The sequence below is a fragment of the Hyla sarda genome, chromosome 3, assembly GCF_029499605.1.
Source record: "Hyla sarda isolate aHylSar1 chromosome 3, aHylSar1.hap1, whole genome shotgun sequence".
In the NCBI taxonomy this organism is placed as follows: domain Eukaryota; kingdom Metazoa; phylum Chordata; class Amphibia; order Anura; family Hylidae; genus Hyla; species Hyla sarda.
Window position 1 is genome coordinate 211,539,009 of NC_079191.1, and position 24,773 is coordinate 211,563,781.

At 48.5% G+C, this 24,773-nt stretch overlaps 2 protein-coding genes across 2 annotated transcripts in view; one reads left to right on the forward strand and one right to left on the reverse strand.

Annotated features, from left to right (window-relative positions):
• Positions 1 to 5,670, reverse strand: part of SNAP91 (synaptosome associated protein 91) — a 205,162-nt gene extending 199,492 nt beyond the window's left edge. The window contains exon 1 of the mRNA XM_056565979.1: positions 5,533 to 5,670. The gene's annotated coding sequence lies outside the window, so the exon portion shown is untranslated. The remainder of the gene's footprint in view (positions 1 to 5,532) is intronic.
• A 147-nt stretch (positions 5,671 to 5,817) lies between these two features.
• Positions 5,818 to 24,773, forward strand: part of LOC130362075 (protein ripply2.1-like) — a 73,112-nt gene continuing 54,156 nt past the window's right edge. Inside the window, exon 1 of the mRNA XM_056565996.1 lies at positions 5,818 to 6,121. Within this exon, the coding sequence (XP_056421971.1) occupies positions 6,060 to 6,121 (62 nt within the window). The 5' untranslated portion in view covers positions 5,818 to 6,059. The remainder of the gene's footprint in view (positions 6,122 to 24,773) is intronic.

The following is a 24,773-nucleotide window of genomic DNA, read 5'->3' on the forward strand; positions in this document are numbered from 1 at the left end:
TTGGATAGTAATATTAGTGTCTATACTGCACATATCCCCTATGTATGGATAGTGATATTAGTGTCTATACTGCACATATCCCCTATGTATGGATAGTGATATTAGTGTCTATACTGCACATATCCCCTATGTATGGATAGTAATATCAGTATCTATTACTGCACATATCCCCTATGTATGGATAGTAATATTAGTATCTATTACTGCACATATCCCCTATGTATGGATAGTAATATTAGTATCTATACTGCACATATCCCCTATGTATGGATAGTAATATTAGTATCTATTACTGCACATATCCCCTATGTATGGATAGTAATATTAGTGTCTATTACTGCACATACCCCCTATGTATGGATAGTAATATTAGTATCTATTACTGCACATATCCCCTATGTATGGATAGTAATATTAGTATCTATTACTGCACATATCCCCTATGTATGGATAGTAATATTAGTATCTATTACTGCACATATCCCCTATGTATGGATAGTAATATTAGTATCTATTACTGCACATATCCCCTATGTATGGATAGTAATATTAGTATCTATTACTGCACATATTCCCTATGTATGGATAGTAATATTAGTGTCTATTACTGCACATATCCCCTATGTATGGATAGTAATATCAGTATCTATTACTGCACATATCCCCTATGTATGGATAGTAATATTAGTATCTATTACTGCACATATCCCCTATGTATGGATAGTAATATCAGTGTCTATTACTGCACATATCCCCTATGTATGGATAGTAATATTAGTATCTATTGCTGCACATATCCCCTATGTATGGAGAGTAATGTTAGTATCTATTACTGCACATATCCCCTATGTATGGATAGTAATATCAGTATCTATTACTGCACATATTCCCTATGTATGGATAGTAATATCAGTATCTATTACTGCACATATCCCCTATGTATGGATAGTGATATCAGTATCTATTACTGCACATATCCCCTATGTATGGATAGTAATATCAGTATCTATTACTGCACATATCCCCTATGTATGGATAGTAATATTAGTATCTATTGCTGCACATATTCCCTATGTATGGATAGTAATATTAGTATCTATTGCTGCACATATCCCCTATGTATGGATAGTAATATTAGTATCTATTGCTGCACATATCCCCTATGTATGGATAGTAATATTAGTGTCTATTACTGCACATATCCCCTATGTATGGATAGTAATATTAGTATCTATTACTGCACATATCCCCTATGTATGGATAGTGATATTAGTATCTATTACTGCACATATCCCCTATGTATGGATAGTGATATTAGTATCTATTACTGCACATATCCCCTATGTATGGATAGTAATATCAGTATCTATTACTGCACATATCCCCTATGTATGGATAGTGATATTAGTATCTATTACTGCACATATCCCCTATGTATGGATAGTGATATTAGTGTCTATTACTGCACATATCCCCTATGTATGGATAGTGATATCAGTGTCTATACTGCACATATCCCCTATGTATGGATAGTGATATTAGTGTCTATACTGCACATATCCCCTATGTATGGATAGTGATATTAGTGTCTATACTGCACATATCCCCTATGTATGGATAGTGATATCAGTGTCTATACTGCACATATCCCCTATGTATGGATAGTAATATCAGTATCTATTACTGCACATATCCCCTATGTATGGATAGTAATATTAGTATCTATTACTGCACATATCCCCTATGTATGGATAGTAATATTAGTATCTATTACTGCACATATCCCCTATGTATGGATAGTAATATTAGTATCTATTACTGCACATATCCCCTATGTATGGATAGTAATATTAGTATCTATACTGCACATATCCCCTATGTATGGATAGTAATATTAGTATCTATTACTGCACATATCCCCTATGTATGGATAGTAATATCAGTATCTATTACTGCACATATCCCCTATGTATGGATAGTAATAGTAGTATCTATTACTGCACATATCCCCTATGTATGGATAGTAATATCAGTGTCTATTACTGCACATATCCCCTATGTATGGATAGTAATATTAGTATCTATTACTGCACATATCCCCTATGTATGGATAGTGATATTAGTATCTATTACTGCACATATCCCCTATGTATGGATAGTAATATTAGTATCTATTACTGCACATATCCCCTATGTATGGATAGTAATATTAGTATCTATACTGCACATATCCCCTATGTATGGATAGTAATATTAGTATCTATTACTGCACATATCCCCTATGTATGGATAGTAATATCAGTATCTATTACTGCACATATCCCCTATGTATGGATAGTAATATCAGTATCTATTACTGCACATATCCCCTATGTATGGATAGTAATATCAGTGTCTATTACTGCACATATCCCCTATGTATGGATAGTAATATTAGTATCTATACTGCACATATCCCCTATGTATGGATAGTAATATTAGTATCTATTACTGCACATATCCCCTATGCATGGATAGTGATATTAGTGTCTATACTGCACATATCCCCTATGTATGGATAGTAATATTAGTATCTATACTGCACATATCCCCTATGTATGGATAGTAATATTAGTATCTATTACTGCACATATCCCCTATGCATGGATAGTGATATTAGTGTCTATACTGCACATATCCCCTATGTATGGATAGTAATATTAGTATCTATTACTGCACATATCCCCTATGTATGGATAGTAATATTAGTATCTATTACTGCACATATCCCCTATGTATGGATAGTAATATTAGTGTCTATTACTGCACATATCCCCTATGTATGGATAGTAATATTAGTGTCTATACTGCACATATCCCCTATGTATGGATAGTGATATTAGTGTCTATACTGCACATATCCCCTATGTATGGATAGTGATATTAGTGTCTATACTGCACATATCCCCTATGTATGGATAGTAATATCAGTATCTATTACTGCACATATCCCCTATGTATGGATAGTAATATTAGTATCTATTACTGCACATATCCCCTATGTATGGATAGTAATATTAGTATCTATTACTGCACATATCCCCTATGTATGGGATAGTAATATTAGTATCTATTACTGCACATATCCCCTATGTATGGATAGTAATATTAGTATCTATACTGCACATATCCCCTATGTATGGATAGTAATATTAGTATCTATTACTGCACATATCCCCTATGTATGGATAGTAATATCAGTATCTATTACTGCACATATCCCCTATGTATGGATAGTAATAGTAGTATCTATTACTGCACATATCCCCTATGTATGGATAGTAATATCAGTGTCTATTACTGCACATATCCCCTATGTATGGATAGTAATATTAGTATCTATTACTGCACATATCCCCTATGTATGGATAGTGATATTAGTATCTATTACTGCACATATCCCCTATGTATGGATAGTAATATTAGTATCTATTACTGCACATATCCCCTATGTATGGATAGTAATATTAGTATCTATACTGCACATATCCCCTATGTATGGATAGTAATATTAGTATCTATTACTGCACATATCCCCTATGTATGGATAGTAATATCAGTATCTATTACTGCACATATCCCCTATGTATGGATAGTAATATTAGTATCTATTACTGCACATATCCCCTATGTATGGATAGTAATATCAGTGTCTATTACTGCACATATCCCCTATGTATGGATAGTAATATTAGTATCTATTACTGCACATATCCCCTATGTATGGATAGTAATATCAGTGTCTATTACTGCACATATCCCCTATGTATGGATAGTAATATTAGTATCTATTACTGCACATATCCCCTATGTATGGATAGTGATATTAGTATCTATTACTGCACATATCCCCTATGTATGGATAGTAATATTAGTATCTATTACTGCACATATCCCCTATGTATGGATAGTAATATTAGTATCTATACTGCACATATCCCCTATGTATGGATAGTAATATCAGTATCTATTACTGCACATATCCCCTATGTATGGATAGTAATATTAGTATCTATTACTGCACATATCCCCTATGTATGGATAGTAATATCAGTATCTATTACTGCACATATCCCCTATGTATGGATAGTAATATTAGTGTCTATTACTGCACATATCCCCTATGTATGGATAGTAATATTAGTATCTATTACTGCACATATCCCCTATGTATGGATAGTAATATCAGTATCTATTACTGCACATATCCCCTATGTATGGATAGTAATATTAGTATCTATTACTGCACATATCCCCTATGTATGGATAGTAATATCAGTGTCTATTACTGCACATATCCCCTATGTATGGATAGTAATATCAGTATCTATACTGCACATATCCCCTATGTATGGATAGTAATATTAGTATCTATTACTGCACATATCCCCTATGTATGGATAGTAATATCAGTGTCTATTACTGCACATATCCCCTATGTATGAATAGTAATATTAGTATCTATTACTGCACATATCCCCTATGTATGGATAGTAATATTAGTATCTATTACTGCACATATCCCCTATGTATGGATAGTAATATTAGTATCTATTACTGCACATATCCCCTATGTATGGATAGTAATATTAGTATCTATTACTGCACATATTCCCTATGTATGGATAGTAATATCAGTGTCTATTACTGCACATATCCCCTATGTATGGATAGTAATATCAGTATCTATTACTGCACATATCCCCTATGTATGGATAGTAATATCAGTGTCTATTACTGCACATATCCCCTATGTATGGATAGTAATATCAGTATCTATTACTGCACATATCCCCTATGTATGGATAGTAATATTAGTGTCTATTACTGCACATATCCCCTATGTATGGATAGTAATATTAGTGTCTATTACTGCATATATCCCCTATGTATGGATAGTAATATCAGTGTCTATTACTGCACATATCCCCTATGTATGGATAGTAATATCAGTGTCTATTACTGCACATATCCCCTATGTATGGATAGTAATATCAGTATCTATTACTGCACATATCCCCTATGTATGGATAGTAATATCAGTGTCTATTACTGCACATATCCCCTATGTATGGATAGTAATATTAGTATCTATTACTGCACATATCCCCTATGTATGGATAGTAATATTAGTATCTATTACTGCACATATCCCCTATGTATGGATAGTAATATCAGTATCTATTACTGCACATATCCCCTATGTATGGATAGTAATATCAGTATCTATTACTGCACATACCCCCTATGTATGGATAGTGATATTAGTATCTATTACTGCACACAGTGCTTGATGCCCATATCCAGATCTGACATTATGAACACGTGATGAGAGAACATTACACAGCTGGATCCCCTTCTATGTGGCTGACCATGAATACGCCCCCATGTACGGCAGATAATAGCTGTACAGTCCATACTGCGGCGGATGATGATGGTGATGGAGAGGCAGCATATGGCTGTCAGGCTGCACACTACACTGCGGGCTCACACCTGTGTGCGGGGATGCTCTTCCTCCTCTCCTCGCTGTCGTCCTCCACCTTGATGTTACTGATGATGCTGGAGAAAGGAAAGACTTTGGCTGTTCCCTCCCCCAGCACACAGGGAGGTGTGAGCGCCCCCTCCTATAGCTGTAGTGCTATTACAGGAGCCTCATACTATTATATATGTATGATGATTATATATGTATGATGTGTAATGTCACCTAATACGGGGAGAAAGACACAGCGCCCGACTACCTGTCTGCACTACCAGGGGGAAGGTGCGGCATGCCAACTCTACAGCACCACCCTTACAAGTGGTTTAATCCTCAGCTGCCGCTCCGTTACGTATATACTTTCACACGCCTCCCACTGCCCCACGTATAAATGCTAGTGGGTGCTCCAGAATCTCCCATGTGCATCAGGAGGGGTGCGCCCTAGTTCCCGCTTTTACATACAGCCAGAATCATTCCCCGCCAATAACCCCCTGAGCTGAATGGGGACATCCCGTTTAGGATATGTGGTGGAGGGGGAGAGCTGATGTCCACAGAGGATGAGCAGTTATTGTCTCCCTACGCAGCGCAATGGTCTCTTCTAATCAGGTGACGCATCCTTATCACATTAACCCCTGAAAAGCTGCTGTTGTTTTTATGCACAGGAAATGTATTTCGATTTTTTTTTTACTAAAATGATGAATTACGTTGAAATGAAATGTCCTGAGGTGAATGCAGCTTAAAGGGGTAGTCCAGTGGTGAAAAACTTATCCCCTATCCTAAGGATAGGGGATAAGTTTGAGATCGCAGGGGGTCCGACCGCTGGGGCCCCCTGCGATCTCTCTGTACGGGGCCCCGGCTCTCAGCCCAGATAGCGGGTGTCGACCCCCGCACGAAGCGGCGGCCGACACGCCCCCTCAATACATCTCTATGGCAGAGCCGGAGATTGCCGAAGGCAGCGCTTCGGCTCTGCCATAGAGTTGTATTGAGGGGGCGTGTCGGCTGCCGCCTCGTGCGGAGGTCGACACGCCCCCTTCCCGCCGGCTGTCGGGGCTCCATACAGGAGATCTCAGGGGGCCCCAACGGTCGAACCCCCGCGATCTGCAACTTATCCCCTATCCTTAGGATAGGGGATAAGTTGCTCACCACTGAATCACCACTGGACTACTCCTTTAACCCCTTAAGGACTGAGCCCTTTTTTACACATCTGACCACTGTCACTTTAAGCATTAATAACTCTGGGATGCTTTTACTTTTCATTCTGATTCCGAGATAGTTTTTTCGTGACATATTCTACTTCATGTTAGTGCTAAATTTTCGTCGATACTTGCATCATTTCTTGGTGAAAAATTCCCAAATTTAATGAAAATGTAGCATTTTTCTAACTTTGAAGCTCTCTGCTTGTAAGGAAAATGAATATCCCAAATAAATTATATATTGATTCACATATACAATATGTCTACTTTATGTTTGCATCATAAAATTGACAGGTTTTTACTTTTGGAAGACATCAGAGGGCTTCAAAGTTCAGCAGCAATTTTCCAATTTTTCACAAAATTTTCAAAATCGGAATTTTTCAGGGACCAGTTCATTTTTTAAGTGGATTTTAAGGGTCTTCATATTAAAAATACCCCATGAATTACCCCATTAAAAAACTGCACCCCTCAAAGTATTAAAAATGACATTCAGTAAATGTGTTAACCCTTTAGGTGTTTCACAGGAATAGCAGCAAAGTGAAGGTGAAAATTCAAAATCTAAATTTTTTACACGGACATGTTCTGCAGAGCAATTTTTAATTTTTACAGGGGGTAAAAGGAGAGAAATCCCCCCTAAAATTTGTAACCCAATTTCTTTCGAGTAAGGAAATATCTCATATGTGTATGTCAAGTGTTTGGCGGGTGCAGTAGTAGAGGGCTCAGAAGGGAAGGAGGGACAATGGGAGAGTGAGTTTTTCTGAAATGGTTTTTGGGGCATGTCATATTTAGGAAACCCCTACAGGGCCAGAACAGGAAAAAAAAAACACATGGCACATTATTTTGGAAACTATACCCCTCAAGTAACATAACAAGGGGTACAGTGAGCCTTAACACCCCACAGGTGTTTGACGACTTTTTGTTAAAGTTGGATGTGTAAATTATTTTTTAAAAAAAATCACTAATGCATTTTTTTCCCCAAAATTTGTAATAGGTAATAGGAGAAAATGCCCTCAAAAATTTGTAACCCCATGTGTGGACATCAAGTGCTCTGCTGCCGCACTACAATGCTCAGAAGAGGAGGAGCGCCATTGGGCTTTTGGAGAGAGAATTTGTTTGAAATGGAAGTTGGGGGGCCATGGGCATTTACAAAGCCCCCCTGTGGTGCCAGAACAGTGGACCCCCCCCACATGTACCCCCATTTTGGAAACTGCACCCCTCACAAAATGTAATAAGGGGTACAGTGAGCATTTACACCCCACTGGCGTTAGACAGATCTTTGGAACAGTGGGCTGTGCAAATGAAAAATTACATTTTTCATTTTCACGACCCACTGTTCCAAAAATCTGTCAGACACCTGTGGGGCGTAAATACTCACTGTTACCCCTTATTACATTACATGAGGGGTGTCGTGTCCAAAATGGGGGTCATATGTGGTGGTGGTCCATTGTTTCTGGCACTATGGGAGCTTTGTAAACACACATGGCCTTCAATTCCAGACAAATTTTCTCTCCAAGAGCCAAAATGGCGCTACTTCTCATCTGAGCATTGTAGTGCGCCCGCAGAGCACTTTACATCCACATATGTGGTATTTCCATACTCAGAAGAAATGGGGTTACAAATTTTGGGGGGCTTTTTTCTATTTTCCCTTGTGAAAATGAAAAATTTAGGGTAACACCAGCATTTTAGTAAAAAAATTTTTTTTACATTTTCCCCATCCAACTTTAACAAAAATTAATCAAACACCTGTGGGGTGTAAATGCTCACTATACCCCTTGTTACGTTCCGTGAGAGGTGTAGTTTCCAAAAAATAGGGTCACACGTGGGTATTTATTTTTTTGGGTTTATGTCAGAACCGCTGTAAAATCAGCCACCCCTGTGCAAATCACCAATTTAAGCTTCAAATGTACATAGTGCGCTCTCACTCCTGAGCCTTATTGTGCATCCGCAGAGCATTTTACACCCACATATGGGGGCATTTCTGTACTGCGTTACAAATTTTGGGAGTCTTTTTTTTTTTCTTCTTTTACCTCTTGTGAAAATAAAAAGTATGGGGCAACACCAGCATGTTAACCTCCTGAGCAGTATTCCCGAGCGTGAACTCGGGGTTAATTTTCCCTGCCAGGATCGGTAACCCCGAGTCACGCTCGGGGTAGAATTGCAGAGTTCCCGGCCGGGGCTGCACGATATATCGCAAAAGCAATGCGATATAGCGACGCGGCCCCCGGGAAAAACATGCGATTATCTGCTCTGGTCGGCTCCCGTTGCGGGGGCCGGCCAGAGCAGGTAAAGAAAAATACTAAAAGTCAGTGTTTCCCTACCAGGGGACCTCCAGCTGTTGCAAAACTACAACTCTCAGCATGCCCGAACAGCCAAAGGCTGTCCGGGGCATGCTTGGAGTAGTAGTTTCACAACAGCTGGAGGCCCCCTGTTAGAAAAAACACTGAGCTAAATGTAAAAGGAAGAAGTAGTAAAATAAAAAAAAAACTTTTGCTTACCTAATCCCGATCCCTGCAGATGCCGTTCCCCTCCGTGCGGTCGGGGGTGTCCTCTCTTCACTATTCATCTTCTAGGGACCTTTCACTTTTCAGCCAATCACAGGCCGCAGTGGTGTAAAGCCTGTGATTGGCTGAAGGGGAAAGGACTTGTTCTGCAGCTAATACACTAGGTTTGAAATCTGCCCGGCAATCCTAGTGTATACTGCTGCAGGACAAGGTGACAAGGGGGGATGAATGTGACAAAGGGGGGGAATGTGACAAGGGGGGGGGGGGATGTGACAAGGGGGGGGGGAATGTGACAGGGGGGGGGGATGTGACAAGGGGGGGGGGGAATGTGACGGGGGGGGGGGATGTGACAAGGGGGGGGAATGTGACAAGGGGGGGGAATGTGACAAGGGGGGGAATGTGACAAGGGGGGGAATGTGACTGGGGGAATGTGACTGGGGGAATGTGACTGGGGGAATGTGACATGAAGGGGGGGAATGTGACAGGGGGGGGGGATGTGACGGGGGGGGGAATGTGACGGGGGGGGGGGAATGTGACAAGGGGGGGGAATGTGACAAGGGGGGGAATGTGACAAGGGGGGGAATGTGACTGGGGGAATGTGACTGGGGGAATGTGACATGAAGGGGGGGAATGTGACAGGGGGGGGGAATGTGACGGGGGGGGGGGAATGTGACGGGGGGGGGGAATGTGACGGGGGGGGGGGGGAATGTGACGGGGGGGGGGGATGTGACAAGGGGGGGGATGTGACAAGGGGGGGGAATGTGACAAGGGGGGGAATGTGACAAGGGGGGGGAATGTGACTGGGGGAATGTGACTGGGGGAATGTGACTGGGGGAATGTGACATGAAGGGGGGAATGTGACAGGGGGGGGGATGTGACGGGGGGGGGAATGTGACGGGGGGGGGGAATGTGACAAGGGGGGGAATGTGACAAGGGGGGGGAATGTGACAAGGGGGGAATGTGACAAGGGGGGGGAATGTGACAAGGGGGGGAATGTGACAAGGGGGGGGAATGTGACAAGGGGGGGAATGTGACGGGGGGGGGGAATGTGACGGGGGGGGGGGGGAATGTGACGGGGGGGGGGATGTGACGGGGGGGGGGGGGGATGTGACGGGGGGGGGGGGGATGTGACAAGGGGGGGGAATGTGACAAGGGGGGGGAATGTGACAAGGGGGGGGAATGTGACAAGGGGGGGAATGTGACTGGGGGAATGTGACTGGGGGAATGTGACATGAAGGGGGGGAATGTGACAGGGGGGGGGGATGTGACAAGGGGGGGAATGTGACAAGGGGGGGAATGTGACAAGGGGGGGAATGTGACGGGGGGGGGGGGGAATGTGACGGGGGGGGGGGGGATGTGACGGGGGGGGGGATGTGACAAGGGGGGGGAATGTGACAAGGGGGGGAATGTGACAAGGGGGGGGAATGTGACAAGGGGGGGAATGTGACTGGGGGAATGTGACTGGGGGAATGTGACTGGGGGAATGTGACTGGGGGAATGTGACTGGGGGAATGTGACTGGGGGAATGTGACAGGGGGAATGTGACTGGGGGAATGTGACAGGGGGAATGTGACAGGGGGAATGTGACAGGGGGGATGTGACATGAAGGGGGGAATGTGACATGAAGGGGGGAATGTGACAAGGGGGGGAATGTGACTGGGGGAATGTGACTGGGGGAATGTGACAGGGGGGATGTGACATGAAGGGGGGGGGGATGTGACAAGGGGGAGGGGAATGTAACATGAAGGGGGAGAATGTGACAAGGGGGGAAGAATGTGACAAGGGGGGAAGAATGTGACAAGGAGGGGGGAGAATGTGACAAGGAGGGGGGAGAATGTGACGGGGGATGTGACAAGGGAGAGGGGAATGTGACAGGGGAGATGTGAAAATGGGCGGAGGGAGATGTGAAATTCAGTTAAAAAAATTGTACCGCTTTTGGTACAAATTTCCAGACAGAATCATACCGCCAGGGAGGTTAATGTATAATTTTTTTCACACTAACAGGCTGGTGTAGCCCCCAACTTTTCCTTTTCATAAGGGGTAAAAGGAGAAAAAGCCCCCCAAAATGTGTAACTCAATTGCTCTCGAGTACGGAAATACCCCATATGTGCCCCTATACTGTTTCCTTGAAATATGACAGGGCTCCGAAGTGAGAGAGCGCCATGCACATTTGAGGACTGAATTAGTGATTGTATAGGGGTGGACATAGGGGTATTCTACACCAGTGATTCCCAAACAGGGTGCCTCCAGCTGTTGCTAAACTCCCAGCATGTCTGGACAGTCAGTGGCTGTCCGGAAATGCTGGGAGTTGTTGTTTTGCAATAGCTGGAGGCTCCTTTTTGGAATCACTGCCATACGATAAATTTTTCATTTTTATTGGGGGGGACCGTGTAAGGGGGTGTATATGTAGTGTTCTAACCTTTATTTTGTGTTAGTGTAGTGTAGTGTTTTTAGGGTACATTCACCCAGGCGGGGATTTACGGTGAGTTTCCCTCTAGGAGTTTGAACTGCGGCGGAAAATTTGCCACGGCTCAAACTTGAAGCAGGAAACTCACTATAAAACCGCCCGTGTGAATGTACCCTGCACATTCACATGGTGGGGGGGCAAACATGCAGCTGTTGCAAAACTACAACTCCCAGCATGCACTGACAAACCGTGCATTCTGGGAGTTGCACTTTTGCAACAGCTGGAGGCACACTGGTTGGAAAACCTTCAGATAGGTTCTGTTACCTAACTCAGTATTTTCCAACCAGTGGGCCTCCAGCTGTTGCAAAACTAGAACTCTCTGCATGTACTGATCACCGAAGGGAATGCTGGCAGATGTAGTTACACAACAGCTGGAGGTACACAACTACAACTCCCAGCATGGCGAGACAGCCATTTGCTGTTCATGCATGCTGGGAGTTGAAGTTTTGCAAGATTTAGACGGCCATGGTTTAGAAACTACCACACGGTGATCTCCAAACTGTAGCCCTCCAGCTGTTGCAAAACTACAAATCCCAGCATGCCCAAACAGCAACCAGCTGTGTGGGCATGCTGGGAGTTGTAGTTTTGCAACATCTGGAGGGCTACAGTTTAGACACAACTGTATAGTGGTCTCCAAACTGTAGCCCTCCAGATGTTGCTAGGCAACTCACCGGCTTCCGTAGTCTGCACCAGGGAGCCAGCTGCACGTCATCGCCGCCCGCTGCCGCCGCCGATTGCCGATGGTAGTGACCTCCCGTGCTGGTTACAGGACAGTTCCTTCGTTCTGCCCGGACTACTGCTTGAACTTTAACCCCCCTGCCCCCGATCTGCTATTGGTCGGTTGCTTCTGACCGACCAAAAGCAGGGAAAGGAGGGGTGACGCCCCTGCCACCTCACTCCTATCCCTTCAGGGGGATCGTGGGTGTCTTGGACAGCCCCGATCCCCTTATTTTCCAGGTCACCGGAGACCAGTATGACCCGGAATTGCTGCAGATCTTGCCGGTCTGAATTGACTGGCGATTTGCGGCAATTGCCGACATGGGGGGACTCAGGACCCCCCCCTCGGCGATGTGCCAGGATGTCTGCTGAATGATTTCAGCAGGCATATCTGTCCGGTCCCCAACCGGCTAGCGGCGGGGACCGAAATTTCCACGGTTGTACCTGTATGCCCTCAGTCCTTAAAGGACAATTGCAGCGCTAGCAAATTAGGGCCCAAATGTAATAATAACACAAGTTATATACGTTTCTAAATGGGATCCATTACCTGGCTGGTCCCGTTTCTCCGCTATGCCGCCACCGGTCCCCTAAGGCAGGCCAACTCCCGGTCCCCTAACGCACATAGCGTCGACCTATTATTCTCTGTGGAGCCGCCATCTTGGTCGACGCTACGTCACAAATGCCCATAATGTGCCGGGGGATTGCTTCACTCCCCCTGCGGTTTTCCGAAGCTAGAGCGGGGAGGAGCGAGTGCAGAGGCCGAGAGCGCACATCTGCAGGACATAAGCCACGCCCCTTGGGTTTGGGAATCTCACTTCCCACCCCCCGCTCTTACATTACACAAGAAGCAGGGGGGAGAGCGAGGACGTATACAGCTCTGTACAAGCTCCATCCCCCGCACACAGCTCGCTACACAGCTCCATCCCCCGCACACAGCTAGGTACACAGCTCCTTCCCTGCACACAGCTCCATCCCCCGCACACAGCTCGGTACACAGCTCCATTTCCCGTACATAGCTCCATACACAGCTCCATCCCCCGCACACAGCTCGCTACACAGCTCCATCCCCCGTACACAGCTCGGTACACAGCTCCATACACAGCTCCATCCCCCGCACACAGCTCCATCCCCCGCAAACAGCTCGGTACACAGCTCCTTCCCCCGCACACAGCTCTGTACACAGCTCCATCCCCCGTACATAGCTCCATCCCCTCCCCCTGCTCTGTCTCCCCAGGACCTCATCTACCACGGGGAGGCTGAAAGTTTGCGCGGGGAAGGGGAGAGAGGACGTCCGTGCAGAGCTCCTTCACCTCCATAATGATGTGTGAGGAGGACAGACTGCACTGCACGGGGCTGAGGATATCTGTGTGTGAGGAGGACAGACTGCACTGCACGGGGCTGAGGATATGTGTGTGAGGAGGATAGACTGCACTGCACGGGGCTGAGGATTTCTGTGTGTGAGGAGGACAGACTGCACTGCACGGGGCTGAGGATTTCTGTGTGTGAGGAGGACAGACTGCACTGCACGGGGCTGAGGATTTCTGTGTGTGAGGAGGATAGACTGCACTGCACGGGGCTGAGGATTTCTGTGTGTGAGGAGGACAGACTGCACTGCAGGGGGCTGAGGATTTCTGTGTGGGAGGAGGATAGACTGCACTGCAGGGGGCTGAGGATTTCTGTGTGTGAGGAGGACAGACTGCACTGCAAGGGGCTGAGGATTTCTGTGTGTGAGGAGGATAGACTGCACTGCACGGGGCTGAGGATTTCTGTGTGTGAGGAGGATAGACTGCACTGCACGGGGCTGAGGATTTCTGTGTGTGAGGAGGACAGACTGCACTGCACGGGGCTGAGGATTTCTGTGTGTGAGGAGGATAGACTGCACTGCACGGGGCTGAGGATTTCTGTGTGTGAGGAGGATAGACTGCACTGCACGGGGCTGAGGATTTCTGTGTGTGAGGAGGACAGACTGCACTGCACGGGGCTGAGGATTTCTGTGTGTGAGGAGGATAGACTGCACTGCACGGGGCTGAGGATTTCTGTGTGTGAGGAGGATAGACTGCACTGCAGGGGGCTGAGGATTTCTGTGTGTGAGGAGGACAGACTGCACTGCACGGGGCTGAGGATTTCTGTGTGTGAGGAGGATAGACTGCACTGCAGGGGGCTGAGGATTTCTGTGTGTGAGGAGGACAGACTGCACTGCACGGGGCTGAGGATTTCTGTGTGTGAGGAGGATAGACTGCACTGCACGGGGCTGAGGATTTCTGTGTGTGAGGAGGATAGACTGCACTGCACGGGGCTGAGGATTTCTGTGTGTGAGGAGGACAGACTGCACTGCACGGGGCTGAGGATTTCTGTGTGTGAGGAGGATAGACTGCACTGCACGGGGCTGAGGATTTCTGTGTGTGAGGAGGATAGACTTCACTGCAGGGGGCTGAGGATTTCTGTGTGTGAGGAGGATGGACTGCACTGCACGGGGCTGAGGATTTCTGTGTTGGAGGAGGACGGACTGCACTGCACGGGGCTGAGGATATCTGTGTGTGAGGAGGATAGACTGCACTGCACGGGGCTGAGGATTTCTGTGTGTGAGGAGGACAGACTGCACTGCACGGGGCTGGGGATTTCTGTGTGTGAGGAGGATAGACTGCACTGCACGGGGCTGAGGATTTCTGTGTGTGAGGAGGACAGACTGCACTGCACGGGGCTGAGGATTTCTGTGTGTGAGGAGGACAGACTGCACTGCACGGGGCTGAGGATTTCTGTGTGTGAGGAGGATAGACTGCACTGCACGGGGCTGAGGATTTCTGTGTGTGAGGAGGATAGACTGCACTGCACGGGGCTGAGGATTTCTGTGTGTGAGGAGGACAGACTGCACTGCAGGGGGCTGAGGATTTCTGTGTGGGAGGAGGATAGACTGCACTGCAGGGGGCTGAGGATTTCTGTGTGTGAGGAGGACAGACTGCACTGCAAGGGGCTGAGGATTTCTGTGTGTGAGGAGGATAGACTGCACTGCACGGGGCTGAGGATTTCTGTGTGTGAGGAGGATAGACTGCACTGCACGGGGCTGAGGATTTCTGTGTGTGAGGAGGATAGACTGCACTGCACGGGGCTGAGGATTTCTGTGTGTGAGGAGGACAGACTGCACTGCACGGGGCTGAGGATTTCTGTGTGTGAGGAGGATAGACTGCACTGCACGGGGCTGAGGATTTCTGTGTGTGAGGAGGATAGACTTCACTGCAGGGGGCTGAGGATTTCTGTGTGTGAGGAGGATGGACTGCACTGCACGGGGCTGAGGATTTCTGTGTTGGAGGAGGACAGACTGCACTGCACGGGGCTGAGGATATCTGTGTGTGAGGAGGATAGACTGCACTGCACGGGGCTGAGGATTTCTGTGTGTGAGGAGGACAGACTGCACTGCACGGGGCTGGGGATTTCTGTGTGTGAGGAGGATAGACTGCACTGCACGGGGCTGAGGATTTCTGTGTGTGAGGAGGACAGACTGCACTGCACGGGGCTGAGGATTTCTGTGTGTGAGGAGGATAGACTGCACTGCACGGGGCTGAGGATTTCTGTGTGTGAGGAGGATAGACTGCACTGCACGGGGCTGAGGATTTCTGTGTGTGAGGAGGACAGACTGCACAGCACGGGGCTGAGGATTTCTGTGTGTGAGGAGGACAGACTGCACTGCACGGGGCTGAGGATTTCTGTGTGTGAGGAGGATAGACTGCACTGCACGGGGCTGAGGATTTCTGTGTGTGAGGAGGACAGACTGCACTGCACGGGGCTGAGGATTTCTGTGTGTGAGGAGGATAGACTGCACGGTGCTGAGGATTTCTGTGTGTGAGGAGGATAGACTGCACTGCACGGGGCTGAGGATTTCTGTGTGTGAGGAGGACAGACTGCACTGCACGGGGCTGAGGATTTCTGTGTGTGAGGAGGATAGACTGCACTGCACGGGGCTGAGGATTTCTGTGTGTGAGGACAGACTGCACTGCACGGGGCTGAGGATTTCTGTGTGTGAGGAGGATAGACTGCACGGGGCTGAGGATTTCTGTGTGTGAGGAGGACAGACTGCACTGCACGGGGCTGAGGATTTCTGTGTGTGAGGAGGACAGACTGCACTGCACGGGGCTGAGGATTTCTGTGTGTGAGGAGGACAGACTGCACGGGGCTGAGGAGATATGTGTGTGAGGAGGACAGACTGCACTGCACGGGGCTGAGGATTTCTGTGTGTGAGGAGGATAGACTGCACTGCACGGGGCTGAGGATTTCTGTGTGTGAGGAGGATAGACTGCACTGCACGGGGCTGAGGATTTCTGTGTGTGAGGAGGACAGACTGCACTGCACGGGGCTGAGGATTTCTGTGTGTGAGGAGGACAGACTGCACTGCAGGGGGCTGAGGATTTCTGTGTGTGAGGAGGATAGACTGCACTGCACGGGGCTGAGGATTTCTGTGTGTGAGGAGGACAGACTGCACTGCACGGGGCTGAGGATTTCTGTGTGTGAGGAGGACAGACTGCACTGCAGGGGGCTGAGGATTTCTGTGTGTGAGGAGGACAGACTGCACTGCACGGGGCTGAGGATTTCTGTGTGTGAGGAGGATAGACTGCACGGGGCTGAGGATTTCTGTGTGTGAGGAGGACAGACTGCACTGCACGGGGCTGAGGATTTCTGTGTGTGAGGAGGACAGACTGCACTGCACGGGGCTGAGGATTTCTTTGTGTGAGGAGGATAGACTGCACTGCACGGGGCTGAGGATTTCTGTGTGTGAGGAGGACAGAATGCACTGCACGGGGCTGAGGATTTCTGTGTGTGAGGAGGATAGACTGCACTGCACGGGGCTGAGGATTTCTGTGTGTGAGGAGGACAGACTGCACTGCACGGGGCTGAGGATTTCTGTGTGTGAGGAGGACAGACTGCACTGCACGGGGCTGAGGATTTCTGTGTGTGAGGAGGACAGACTGCACTGCACGGGGCTGAGGATTTCTGTGTGTGAGGAGGACAGACTGCACTGCACGGGGCTGAGGATTTCTGTGTGTGAGGAGGACAGACTGCACTGCACGGGGCTGAGGATTTCTGTGTGTGAGGAGGACAGACTGCACTGCACGGGGCTGAGGATATCTGTGTGTGAGGAGGACAGACTGCACTGCACGGGGCTGAGGATTTCTGTGTGTGAGGAGGATAGACTGCACTGCACGGGGCTGAGGATTTCTGTGTGTGAGGACAGACTGCACTGCACGGGGCTGAGGATTTCTGTGTGTGAGGAGGATAGACTGCACGGGGCTGAGGATTTCTGTGTGTGAGGAGGACAGACTGCACTGCAGGGGGCTGAGGATTTCTGTGTGGGAGGAGGATAGACTGCACTGCAGGGGGCTGAGGATTTCTGTGTGTGAGGAGGACAGACTGCACTGCAAGGGGCTGAGGATTTCTGTGTGTGAGGAGGATAGACTGCACTGCACGGGGCTGAGGATTTCTGTGTGTGAGGAGGATAGACTGCACTGCACGGGGCTGAGGATTTCTGTGTGTGAGGAGGATAGACTGCACTGCACGGGGCTGAGGATTTCTGTGTGTGAGGAGGACAGACTGCACTGCACGGGGCTGAGGATTTCTGTGTGTGAGGAGGATAGACTGCACTGCACGGGGCTGAGGATTTCTGTGTGTGAGGAGGATAGACTTCACTGCAGGGGGCTGAGGATTTCTGTGTGTGAGGAGGATGGACTGCACTGCACGGGGCTGAGGATTTCTGTGTTGGAGGAGGACAGACTGCACTGCACGGGGCTGAGGATATCTGTGTGTGAGGAGGATAGACTGCACTGCACGGGGCTGAGGATTTCTGTGTGTGAGGAGGACAGACTGCACTGCACGGGGCTGGGGATTTCTGTGTGTGAGGAGGATAGACTGCACTGCACGGGGCTGAGGATTTCTGTGTGTGAGGACAGACTGCACTGCACGGGGCTGAGGATTTCTGTGTGTGAGGAGGATAGACTGCACGGGGCTGAGGATTTCTGTGTGTGAGGAGGACAGACTGCACTGCACGGGGCTGAGGATTTCTGTGTGTGAGGAGGACAGACTGCACTGCACGGGGCTGAGGATTTCTGTGTGTGAGGAGGACAGACTGCACTGCACGGGGCTGAGGATTTCTGTGTGTGAGGAGGACAGACTGCACTGCACGGGGCTGAGGATTTCTGTGTGTGAGGAGGATAGACTGCACTGCACGGGGCTGAGGATTTCTGTGTGTGAGGAGGATAGACTGCACTGCACGGGGCTGAGGATTTCTGTGTGTGAGGAGGACAGACTGCACTGCAGGGGGCTGAGGATTTCTGTGTGGGAGGAGGATAGACTGCACTGCAGGGGGCTGAGGATTTCTGTGTGTGAGGAGGACAGACTGCACTGCAAGGGGCTGAGGATTTCTGTGTGTGAGGAGGATAGACTGCACTGCACGGGGCTGAGGATTTCTGTGTGTGAGGAGGATAGACTGCACTGCACGGGGCTGAGGATTTCTGTGTGTGAGGAGGATAGACTGCACTGCACGGGGCTGAGGATTTCTGTGTGTGAGGAGGACAGACTGCACTGCACGGGGCTGAGGATTTCTGTGTGTGAGGAGGATAGACTGCACTGCACGGGGCTGAGGATTTCTGTGTGTGAGGAGGATAGACTTCACTGCAGGGGGCTGAGGATTTCTGTGTGTGAGGAGGATGGACTGCACTGCACGGGGCTGAGGATTTCTGTGTTGGAGGAGGATGGACTGCACTGCACGGGGCTGAGGATTTCTGTGTTGGAGGAGGACAGACTGCACTGCACGGGGCTGAGGATATCTGTGTGTGAGGAGGATAGACTGCACTGCACGGGGCTGAGGATTTCTGTGTGTGAGGAGGACAGACTGCACTGCACGGGGCTGGGGATTTCTGTGTGTGAGGAGGATAGACTGCACTGCACGGGGCTGAGGATTTCTGTGTGTGAGGAGGACAGACTGCACTGCACGGGGCTGAGGATTTCTGTGTGTGAGGAGGACAGACTGCACTGCACGGGGCTGAGGATTTCTGTGTGTGAGGAGGATAGACTGCACTGCACGGGGCTGAGGATTTCTGTGTGTGAGGAGGATAGACTGCACTGCACGGGGCTGAGGATTTCTGTGTGTGAGGAGGACAGACTGCACAGCACGGGGCTGAGGATTTCTGTGTGTGAGGAGGACAGACTGCACTGCACGGGGCTGAGGATTTCTGTGTGTGAGGAGGATAGACTGCACTGCACGGGGCTGAGGATTTCTGTGTGTGAGGAGGACAGACTGCACTGCACGGGGCTGAGGATTTCTGTGTGTGAGGAGGATAGACTGCACTGCAGGGGGCTGAGGATTTCTGTGTGTGAGGAGGATAGACTGCACGGTGCTGAGGATTTCTGTGTGTGAGGAGGATAGACTGCACTGCACGGGGCTGAGGATTTCTGTGTGTGAGGAGGACAGACTGCACTGCACGGGGCTGAGGATTTCTGTGTGTGAGGAGGATAGACTGCACTGCACGGGGCTGAGGATTTCTGTGTGTGAGGACAGACTGCACTGCACGGGGCTGAGGATTTCTGTGTGTGAGGAGGATAGACTGCACGGGGCTGAGGATTTCTGTGTGTGAGGAGGACAGACTGCACTGCACGGGGCTGAGGATTTCTGTGTGTGAGGAGGACAGACTGCACTGCACGGGGCTGAGGATTTCTGTGTGTGAGGAGGACAGACTGCACGGGGCTGAGGATATGTGTGTGAGGAGGACAGACTGCACTGCACGGGGCTGAGGATTTCTGTGTGTGAGGAGGATAGACTGCACTGCACGGGGCTGAGGATTTCTGTGTGTGAGGAGGACAGACTGCACTGCACGGGGCTGAGGATTTCTGTGTGTGAGGAGGACAGACTGCACTGCAGGGGGCTGAGGATTTCTGTGTGTGAGGAGGATAGACTGCACTGCACGGGGCTGAGGATTTCTGTGTGTGAGGAGGACAGACTGCACTGCACGGGGCTGAGGATTTCTGTGTGTGAGGAGGACAGACTGCACTGCAGGGGGCTGAGGATTTCTGTGTGTGAGGAGGACAGACTGCACTGCACGGGGCTGAGGATTTCTGTGTGTGAGGAGGATAGACTGCACGGGGCTGAGGATTTCTGTGTGTGAGGAGGACAGACTGCACTGCACGGGGCTGAGGATTTCTGTGTGTGAGGAGGACAGACTGCACTGCACGGGGCTGAGGATTTCTGTGTGTGAGGAGGATAGACTGCACTGCACGGGGCTGAGGATTTCTGTGTGTGAGGAGGACAGACTGCACTGCAGGGGGCTGAGGATTTCTGTGTGTGAGGAGGACAGACTGCACTGCACGGGGCTGAGGATTTCTGTGTGTGAGGAGGACAGACTGCACTGCACGGGGCTGAGGATTTCTGTGTGTGAGGAGGATAGACTGCACTGCACGGGGCTGAGGATTTCTGTGTGTGAGGAGGACAGACTGCACTGCACGGGGCTGAGGATTTCTGTGTGTGAGGAGGACAGACTGCACTGCACGGGGCTGAGGATTTCTTTGTGTGAGGAGGATAGACTGCACTGCACGGGGCTGAGGATTTCTGTGTGTGAGGAGGACAGAATGCACTGCACGGGGCTGAGGATTTCTGTGTGTGAGGAGGATAGACTGCACTGCACGGGGCTGAGGATTTCTGTGTGTGAGGACAGACTGCACTGCACGGGGCTGAGGATTTCTGTGTGTGAGGAGGACAGACTGCACTGCACGGGGCTGAGGATTTCTGTGTGTGAGGAGGACAGACTGCACTGCACGGGGCTGAGGATTTCTGTGTGTGAGGAGGACAGACTGCACTGCACGGGGCTGAGGATTTCTGTGTGTGAGGAGGACAGACTGCACTGCACGGGGCTGAGGATTTCTGTGTGTGAGGAGGACAGACTGCACTGCACGGGGCTGAGGATATCTGTGTGTGAGGAGGACAGACTGCACTGCACGGGGCTGAGGATTTCTGTGTGTGAGGAGGATAGACTGCACTGCACGGGGCTGAGGATTTCTGTGTGTGAGGAGGACAGACTGCACTGCACGGGGCTGAGGATTTCTGTGTGTGAGGAGGACAGACTGCACTGCACGGGGCTGAGGATATCTGTGTGTGAGGAGGACAGACTGCACTGCACGGGGCTGAGGATTTCTGTGTGTGAGGAGGACAGACTGCAGGGGAATAAATATCATACTGGGGATGATTTCTATGTGTGAGGGGGGGGGGGGGGGACTCCTGAATGACACATGCTGGGAATTGTAGTCCCTGTTATGTGTGTGTATGCCAGTGTTTCCCAACCAGGGAATGCTGGGAGTTGTAGTTTTGCAACATCTGGAGGCACCCTGGTTGGGAAACACTAGTGTATGGACTACAACCCCCAGGAGACTACAGAGATACGATAGAGGTGTTGGTGAACTACAACTCCCAGGAGACTACTGAGATACAATATAGGTGTTGGCGAACTACAACTCCCAGGAGACTACAGAGATACGATAGAGGTGTTGGTGAACTACAACTCCCAGGAGACTACTGAGATACAATATAGGTGTTGGTGAACTACAACCCCCAGGAGACTACTGAGATACAATAGAGGTGTTGGTGAACTACAACTCCCAGGAGACTACTGAGATACAATAGAGGTGTTGGTGAACTACAACTCCCAGGAGACTACTGAGATACAATATAGGTGTTGGTGAACTACAACTCCCAGGAGACTACTGAGATACAATAGAAGTTTTGGTGAACTACAACCCCCAGGAGACTACTGAGATACAATAGAGGTGTTGGTGAACTACAACTCCCTGGAGACTACTGAGATACAATAGAGGTGTTGGTGAACTACAACTCCCAGGAGACTACTAAGATACAATATAGGGGGGGGGGGGACTCCTGAAAGACACATGCTGGGAATTGTAGTCCCTGTTATGTGTGTATATGCTAGTGTTTCCCAACCAGGGAATGCTGGGAGTAGTAGTTTTGCAACATCTGGAGGCACCCTGGTTGGGAAACACTGGTGTATGGACTACAACCCCCAGGAGACTACAGAGATACAATAGAGGTGTTGGTGAATTACAACTCCCAGGAGACTACTGAGATACAATATAGGTGTTGATAAACTACAACTCCCAGGAGACTACTGAGATACAATAGAAGTGTTGGTGAACTACAACCCCCAGGAGACTACAGAGATACAATAGAGGTGTTGGTGAACTACAACTCCCAGGAGACTACTGAGATACAATAGAGGTGTTGGTGAACTACAACTCCCAGGAGACTACTGAGATACAATATAGGTGTTGATAAACTACAACTCCCAGGAGACTACTGAGATACAATAGAAGTGTTGGTGAACTACAACCCCCAGGAGACTACAGAGATACAATAGAGGTGTTGGTGAACTACAACTCCCAGGAGACTACTGAGATACAATAGAGGTGTTGGTGAACTACAACTCCCAGGAGACTACTGAGATACAATATACGTGTTGGTGAACTACAACCCCCAGGAGACTACTGAGATACAATAGAGGTGTTGGTGAACTACAACTCCCAGGAGACTAATGAGATACAATATAGGTGTTGGTGAACTACAACTCCCAGGAGACTACTAAGATACAATATAGGGGGGGGGGGACTCCTGAAAGACACATGCTGGGAATTGTAGTCCCTGTTATGTGTGTATATGCTAGTGTTTCCCAACCAGGGAATGCTGGGAGTAGTAGTTTTGCAACATCTGGAGGCACCCTGGTTGGGAAACACTGGTGTATGGACTACAACCCCCAGGAGACTACAGAGATACAATAGAGGTGTTGGTGAATTACAACTCCCAGGAGACTACTGAGATACAATAGAGGTGTTGGTGAACTACAACTCCCAGGAGACTACTGAGATACAATATAGGTGTTGGTAAACTACAACTTCCAGGAGACTACTGAGATACAATAGAAGTGTTGGTGAACTACAACCCCCAGGAGACTACAGAGATACAATAGAGGTGTTGGTGAACTACAACTCCCAGGAGACTACTGAGATACAATAGAGGTGTTGGTGAACTACAACTCCCAGGAGACTACTGAGATACAATATACGTGTTGGTGAACTACAACCCCCAGGAGACTACTGAGATACAATAGAGGTGTTGGTGAACTACAACTCCCAGGAGACTAATGAGATACAATATAGGTGTTGGTGAACTACAACTCCCAGGAGACTACTAAGATACAATATGGGGGGGGGACTCCTGAATGACACATGCTGGGAATTGTAGTCCCTGTTATGTGTGTGTATGCCAGTGTTTCCCAACCAGGGAATGCTGGGAGTAGTAGTTTTGCAACATCTGGAGGCACCCTGGTTGGGAAACACTGGTTTATGGATTACAACCCCCAGGAGACTACTGAGATAAAATAGAGGTGTTGGTGAACTACAACTCCCAGGAGAATACTGAGATACAATATAGGTGTTTGTGAACTACAGCTCCCAGGAGACTACTGAGATACAATAGAGGTGTTGGTGAACTACAACTCCCAGGAGACTACTGAGATACAATAGAGGTGTTGGTGAACTACAACTCCCAGGAGACTACTGAGATACAATAGAGGTGTTGGTGAACTACAACTCCCAGGAGACTACTGAGATACAATATAGGTGTTGGTGAACTACAACTCCCAGGAGACTACTGAGATACAATAGAGGTGTTGGTGAACTACAACTCCCAGGAGACTACTGAGATACAATAGAGGTGTTGGTGAACTACAACACCCAGGAGACTACTAAGATACAATATAGGTGTTGGTTACCTACAACTCCCAGGAGACTACTGAGATACAATAGAGGTGTTGGTTAACTACAACTCCCAGGAGACTACTGAGATACAATATAGGTGTTGGTTACCTACAACTCCCAGGAGACTACTGAGATACAATATACGTGTTGGTGAACTACAACTCCCAGGAGACTACATGCCTACTGGCGGGAAAGGGTTAATCTGGAGGTGCAACCTGCCTACTGGGGGGGGATTGGGTTAATCTGGGGGTACTACCTGTCTACTGGGGGGGTCTAATCTGGGGATACTACTTGTCTACTGCGGGAAGGGGGTATATACATCTATATGGGGCCTTGGGCCCCAAAATTCCTTCAAACGGCCCTGCATTTGTTCCCCTGCTGATCCAATCCTCCTACACTTTGCGAGCGACATCGCCGCACAGTGTAGGACAGACATGCTCCTCCGCCAGACCTCCCCTGTAGCATTCGCGGTGCGTTCCGTGATGTCTACGTGGAGGCGGAGTCACGGCAACGCAAGGGTGAAGCACGGCCAGGTGGTTACTGCGCAATACCAGCGGCATTACTCTCGGTATCTCACACTC